Below are 7,678 nucleotides of genomic sequence, written 5' to 3'. Positions count from 1 at the left end.
CCCTGAAGAAAATGTGTTTCTTAGGTTTGTAGCTGTTTTCCTGAGGAAATAACATATGGAATGGGTACTTTTTACGTATATGTAAGAATAAAGAGTAGGGTCTTTGATAATTGGAAAATCAAAAACAAACACTGCTACTAAAAACATGATTCCAGATGTAAAAATGCGGGAATTCCCCAGGTGGGAGTTCCTCAGTCCACTGTAAATAACGGGGTTATTGTCTTCAAGGTACTGGTTTGCTCTTATATGCTATTAAACCTATCTAATAGCAACATTTTTTTTGGTAGGGAAATCTTAGGGAAACTTTACTGTGATATAAATTTCACAATATTTGAACTTCAAATGAGCAATTGACTGGTAATAACATATAATGAAATAGTTAGTTGTGCGAGACTTGAATATATATAGATATGGGGTAGTTATCCCAAACTTGCCAGTCTGACAAAGGTTAAGCAGTCGCCATGATTTGTATTGACAACAGAATCTGAAGGATATAGAAATATAAGAAATGTACTATTTTGCCATGCCAATTACAGTCGGGATGCATGACATATTCGTCTGTGCACACAAACAGCACAATGCACTAGTTGGAATATAGAGAAGTATTCTATAAAATTTGTTTTTATTTCCTGAGATATAATCCCACCACATTCATAATAATGATGCACATGCTGATTTTAACTATAAACAAGCTCCATTGTCTTTTTTAAAAAACATAATAGCACTTTTCAGTCTTATAGCGAACAAAAACAATGTTTATGTTAAACATAGTATTAATAAAGTCGTGTTACTAGAGACGGAGAAAATGTTCGTCCTCTTTTTGTCATACTTCTTTGTTTCAAAATAATTTCATTCCCTCTGTCTTAAATGTTGTAACTCTCTTCCGTCTGATGTTAAAACGAATCCGTCAATGCGTAGCACCTGCATGGACCTTCAACCAAAGTACCATTATATTTCTCCTCTGGAAGCAGACAAGTTCAGATCCTCTATGCGAGACTAAGAATGGAATGTAGCTCCCTAAATGGCCACCTTTACTCGAAAGGCTTTTTTGATTAGTTGATAGTCCTCTCTGTTCATGCGGACTATCGAATGAATTTTTTTTTTAATTTCCACTATCTTTTGCGATGCCCTCTATACGTTAATCTCCGCACGTCATATTTTAATCCGATCAATCAATATCACTTAACTGAAAGGATGTTACTATTTGGAGATGAAAACCTCTCTTTCAAAGAAAATAAGGAATTGTTTACATGTATCCAAAAGTTTATAATTGATACTAAACGCTTTTGATTTCATACATAATATGTTCGTTACTTTCATCACTTTGGAAATTACTATCTCAGTTAACGAATCATTTAGTACCCTGTATTTTTTTTCTCTAAATGAAGATAAGTATAATCATGAAAGATTTGATGTTGTTAATAATTAAGCTGGCAAGTATTACGAAAGTACCAAGCGGTACTTTCCTACTACTCTGGCAAGCCCACTGCACTTTCACCTATCCCCTCTTCCCTGTACACCATCTCCTTCTGGTAGATAATATTAAGGTTTATATATGATCAGATTCTTTTTCTCTCTCAGATTTCGTTGATTGCTGTCCATTTCAATAATGTAAATTCCAATTGAAGGAAGTTGACTAGTATAAGCGTTCAAGCTTGTTTCCATAGCCTGTTTCTGTTTGTTGATACAAAAATGTTGTCATATGCTCTATCAAAAGAAACGAAATAAAGTTTACATTAATATAACGCTAAAACTCATGTAAAATTACCTCTTAAGGGACCCCATATTTTAAGCTGCACAAAGGTAAGATTTCCCTTATCGCGATATACCTGTAATCAATTAACATTTTTATTCACATGTGTCCGCGTGATCCATACAAAGGGAGATAAATCGGATATCGTTATATCTTTACACGTTACTCAGTCATGCATTACCCATGTCCGGATATAGTCAATTATATACCTTTCTTTAGCGTTCTTTGTAAACTAGCCTTGATTTTCCCTCGCTAATTAGTTGCCTACTGACAAACAAGACGCCAACCGAAATTATCCACGATTTATTATATGGAACCGTAAGGGAAGCATTGACCATGAGCTTGATATGATGAATCAACTAAAGTTAGGGATTCGTTTGGTGTTTGTCAGAATATGGTTTGCTGTTTTGCTTATATCACGAATTTGATAAAAATACAAAAGATAATCGTATGACGGTGATGTTCTGTGAGTCTTTAGCTCGACCGTAAAAGGTCCAAAGGTCGAAGGTCATGGTGTTCGAATGATACCGAATGATATCGAGTTATCTCAAACAAAAACGTTACATATGAGATAACAGACTGATAAATTGTTTTGTAGATTATGTAAATAATAATGTGTCCGTTAACGAGAGTGACAGATAAGAAGCGAATATCCAAATACTTCCTGTTTGTCACATTAAATGTTCCAGTTATGTTACATATGAGATAATAGACTGATAAAATAAATTGTTTTGTAGATTATGTAAACAATAATGTGTCCGTTAACGAGAGTGACAGATAAGAAGCGAATATCCAAATACTTCCTGTTTGTCACATTAAATGTTCCAGTTATGTTCTTCATTGTTACATCGACTTTGAGTGGAGACTTTCCAGGTTGTTGTTGATATGTTTGTTTATACACATGTATTATTTTTTTTTTAAAGTTTTGCTTCAAGATATTCAAAGCACAACATAAACATGTCGATTTTAAATTTGGAAATAATTGTTATGAACTCAAGAATAAGAAAAGAAAAGACAAATAGGTAGATACTAAATTCTTTTCTTAATGAGATGTATTAACATAGTTTTCTCACCTTATTGTAACTGCGAATAATACGGTTAATGCGATAGAATGCTATCATCTTTCCAAACTAACAATCACAGGTCATTAAGTAAATATTAGTTAATATGATGAAAAAATTGTCAATGAAAGATTGATTCGTTAGGGGGTGAATTAGTGATTTTTTCCCCTCTAAAGCTACCATCACAGTTTTATTAATTAATATAAAATAAATATGATAAAAATATGTTTTAAATAAGTGAAATCACAAAAAAAAGTCATTCATGTAACTTAATGTGATGATAACAGTTGTTTTCAATGCGTAAAAAAGTCATGTACTACCTTTTTTCTCCAAAACTCAAAGTCCCAACTCACAAATGTAAATTGATTTGATAAAACGAAGTTTTCATTCATAAAATCACAGTTACATTTATGTTTGCAAATTAATGCCATAAAAATAGTTTTTCCTCAATTTCTCAAACACGGGTTAAGTCATTGATATAATAAAAACGATTGTTTCGCCAAACGCACTATCACAAGTAAATTAATTGATTTTCATCATTATGATGAAAACAATTAAAGTCGAATCTGTATTAAGCGACCACTCAAGGGAAGTTGAAAAAACGGTCTCTTAATGGAGAGTGGTCTCTTAATAGAGATGGTATCTTAAACTAAAAAAATATTCATAGGCTTTTTATTCACTGTATAAATTGGCAATGATGATTTATAATATATATGGAAAATGAACCACCACTTTGAATAAAACAAAACACAAAACTTTTTAAAAATTTGTTTTGTATTTTCGATATGTAATATCAACGATAATCAATACAATAAAACGAATGATTCCAAGATCACAATCACAGTTAACGTAATTGATATAAAAAATAGATAAATAAACGAGTAAATAGATAAACAGACAAATCATATGCATATTCCAAGATAAATATGTAAATGTTAAAAGTTTCCCCCTCCAAACTCACAATCCCTAGTAACTAATATAAATTGATTTGATAAAACGATCATACATAAATCACAGATCAATTGATGTATGTAAACTAATACCTTCTAAACCCATGATCACAGCTAATTGATATAAATCATTATAATAGAAACATATGCTTCGATATGTTATATCACAGATAAGGTCATTAATGTTAATCAATATGGTAAAATGAATGTTTCCAAAAACAGAATCACAGTTAGATTAGACAAAATCAGTCACATCGAGAGAATTAGATACGGTATCTGACCCCAGTTTTTGTTTGTTTTCCTACTTTTAGAACTATCGGTGAATTCAATTGTGACGTCTTGATAAGTCACGTGAACATTCCCTCCTGCGAGGTAATGAGTCACTTTGTTTTTCGAATGTTCAAGAACAGTATACGTTTTCCCGGCATGTATTTTGATTGGAGTGTCAAAGAGAACGTCTGCCATGTATGGTGTATCGGGCTCTGGCTGTTCTCTTGGTTTGGTTCCTTGGATAAGACTGACGTCGTCCTCAAATACTTCCAAATCGACACTGCTTCGCCCGACGTCGGTAAGAAATGATCCAGATCCACACAGATATAAATCGTTTGAAGACTTGAAGGATATGGCCTCATCATCCGGTGGGTTTTTCCACAGTTCATTTTTGACAACCCCGTTCCTATGACATTTTCGTGGGATGTATGACCTTCTCTTCGTATTCAATTTTTCCGATTTTAATGCTGTTTTGTTTTTCTTGTGATTTTTAATATCACTCAAGTCCTCTGAGACAAGTACCTTGTCGGCACGTACTCTGTCAAAGAGGAAGTCTTCATCAATATGAATAAAGCGAACAGAGTACAGAGCTTCTCCAAGAACATGTCTCTTGTTTTCTGCAGTTGCCTGAAAAATATTTAATTACTATCGTGATGTATAACACATAAATTATCACAATAAATAGTATAACGTATGAGAAGTAAAAAGACAATATTATAAAGTTACACAAGAGAGAGCTGTTTCATGACGTCGTAGATAAAGTCTTAATAAGATTAATGCCATCAGATGTCAAATGTTTCCCCGTCGTAATCAAATAATATGATTTAAGTGAATTTCAAAATAAGTATTTTCATGAGGAATAATATCTATCTATAACAATGGTGGAATAAGGCTGATCCGGTTAAATACAGTCTGATGTCATTTAGGTTTCAGACTCGACCACAGTGGCCCTACGAAAATTACTAAGTTACTAATTAATACCGGTCAGGTAAACAAATACTAGTATTCCTGACGGAATATTCGGCATACGAACGTTGGTAGCCCAAGGAGATAGTTCACGTTCCGTTGCTTGCGGAACACCGCCAGTTTCGAGTCCTAACCCGACACTCAATATTTTCATTTTTTTTCTTATTGATCCAGAAAATTGGTATTCGGGGAAAAAACGCGATAATTAAACAAAGTATACAAAATAATTTTGGGAAGGAAAATATTCCTGATAATATTTTCCATAAAAGTGGAAAGCTGCAGAAAAAATGTTTATAACATAGATAGATATACCCCTTGTCATGCAGCCAATAGCTCTCAACATCATTAAAATTAATTGGTGCTTTCCCCATGTATTTCGGTATGATTTTCATTATTTTTAATGAAAGAAGTTAGTTGTAAAAATGTTATATGGTCTCGAAAATAACAACACTTACCTGTTAAAAAAATGAAGAACAACAAGTTGCCCGTAGTATAGGAAGAACAAATATTACAAACTTACCAACCATTTCAAATATTACTAGTGAAAATGTACATAACATACCTCAATTTTCCGACGAGAACATTCTGATTCCGCCCATCTGATGACGGCCTCATACACTATTCTTTCACTGATACCGAGATCATCAGACTGAATGATGCTTATCACACACTCCAGACTGAGGTCAGCAAAACTTTCAGATTTCAGAATAGCAAAAGCGTGTTCCTGAATGAACCGTAAACATTTTGTTTTAAGATTCTCCATCTTAAAGTTGTGGGTTTGTTCTAGAAGCGCACAAACGCAGTCCACCGTTAAAAGCTCCGACAGAAATGTCTCACAAAGAGAGACAAGTATGTCGACACAGTACTTGCTGGCCGCATAACACACAGGTACAACAGTACTGACTGTTAGGTCGAGTTTGTCGGTGTAGAGGTACCTGAAATAGCAGGAATGTCGATGATGTATACGTATAGGACTGGTCAACCAGCAAGCATCACTATACTGTAACACAGCAGTAGTAAGATCACGAGGGGTTCCGAAGGCTGCAGTTCACTTTCTCATCAACACTCAAGAATTTAGATTGAGATAAAACAAAGAAATGCCGTTCTATTGCTGACAATACTATAAATGACTACAAAGAAATAAGTTTTATATATTCGTTCATGACCTCCCCCCATCAAATTCCATAAAGTCATGTTCTTAATATCCTACTGTTAGCCTTTTGTATTCTTAAGGCCTTTCTACAAAAGCCACCTAATCAGATTAACGATTTATTAAACATTGCATAAATATAACAATTGTGGCATTTTGATAAACATTCTATAGAAAAATATAAACAAATTCTTGTGACTTTTGTGACTGTCTCATTTTAAAAAATCTACATTGCCCTTTTAAATCAAGTATTACGATCTTTCCTCCACTATACCATGCTAGAATCATGCAATAGGGAAAGGCATATAATATTATATGAGTAACATTTAATAAATCAACATTAGTTCTCAAACATGTGTCAACAGTAACGCTGCAATGGAAATTTGTCTGAAGCTCGAAAAATATTATTGATTAAAATTCACTTAGACAATGAATAGCGAGCATAAAAACCTGTTTTGTCGTGGAATAAAGGAGTCGATATATATCTAAATTGAATTATTTAAGTAGTTTGAGGTAGAAAGTATTCTCGTAATGTCATCAGGTAAATCCTTTACTTCTGCGAGAAGAGAATGATGTTGGAATTCGTGAAGTATATGTATGTTTACAATGAACTGTCTTGTTTTGTATACCAATTATAGAAGGGAAATTACGTATCACAGATAATAACCTTACATTAAATAATCTGACCTAGACAACATATTTATAGTGTGTTAAAATTGAATTACTATGACATGTCTGACATGCGATTAAAATTATACTGAACAGAGCTCAAAAGACAATATAATATGACAGGTTTTGGATCGGATGTGTACCTTAGAAACAAATCAAATGTTTCTGTAGATATGATACTATTAAGATCCTTTCCTGGGCACATATAATACATTAATCTGGTTATGGAGGTGTACCTTAGAAACAGTCGAAACGTCTCTGCAGATATATCCGGAATAATTATCTCCCCATTCTCGGCCATTGGACCCTCCAGCATGGCGAAGAATACCGGACTTCTGCTCATAAGGACCAGTTTGTGGGCGGATACCCTGTTCGTTTCCTCACCGACTATAAATGTGACGTCACTGGCTATACCGGAAGTCAGTAAGTGGTCAAAACATTCTATCAGTGGTTTGTCTACCTGCCAGTCTGCTCGAGGTGAACAAGTCGCCATTTTTCCTGTGTAATGAGAATGTTTGTGATGATAGAATACTTTTTGATAACAGAATTCGTCCTTCCATGTTAATAAAAGTCAAAAGATCATGATAAAAAAGTCGAATAAGAAGTATTATCAACGCTTAGGTATGGAAAAATTAGGGCGACATTCCGTAAATCATCTATATTTCGCGTGGGGTTATTTATCGCGTCAATAAGCGAGGAGAGTCAAATATATATATATAAATAAAAATCTGTAACATACATTTTCTTCAAATTAAATTATTTATATCTTTTAAGAACTGTGTACTTTTAGTGATATGCCGGCATCGCTGCTTGTAGAACTACGCAAAATGGCGTCATTCATAAATGCACAGGTAAAGAT

General features: G+C 33.7%; 1 protein-coding gene across 1 annotated transcript; it reads right to left on the bottom strand.

Annotated features, from left to right (window-relative positions):
• Positions 1-3,601: 3,601 nt before the first annotated feature.
• Positions 3,602-7,653, bottom strand: LOC117314997 (BTB/POZ domain-containing protein 6-like). The gene is made up of 3 exons (XM_033869118.1): positions 7,056-7,653; positions 5,563-5,935; positions 3,602-4,661 (listed from the first exon to the last, which is right to left on the bottom strand). Exons 1-3 carry the CDS (start codon positions 7,310-7,312, stop codon positions 4,014-4,016), a joined length of 1,278 nt encoding a protein of 425 aa, XP_033725009.1. The 5' UTR covers positions 7,313-7,653; the 3' UTR covers positions 3,602-4,013.
• Positions 7,654-7,678: the final 25 nt, after the last annotated feature.

Source organism: Pecten maximus, chromosome 17 (assembly GCF_902652985.1).
Source record: "Pecten maximus chromosome 17, xPecMax1.1, whole genome shotgun sequence".
In the NCBI taxonomy this organism is placed as follows: Eukaryota; Metazoa; Mollusca; class Bivalvia; order Pectinida; family Pectinidae; genus Pecten; species Pecten maximus.
Note: the sequence above shows the minus strand (reverse complement) of the source record. Positions and strands in the feature narration are given on the sequence as shown.

What these genes read in the sequence shown, in the direction of transcription:
- LOC117314997 (XM_033869118.1), bottom strand. Translation starts at nt 7,312, where the DNA reads ATGGCGACTTGTTCACCTCGAGCAGACTGGCAGGTAGACAAACCACTG. An exon ending in ACGTTTCGACTGTTTCTAAG is followed by an intron (nt 5,936 to 7,055) that starts GTACACCTCCAT and finishes CTGCTATTTCAG; the next exon opens with GTACCTCTACACCGACAAAC. An exon ending in GTTCTCGTCGGAAAATTGAG is followed by an intron (nt 4,662 to 5,562) that starts GTATGTTATGTA and finishes AATATTTTTCAG; the next exon opens with GCAACTGCAGAAAACAAGAG.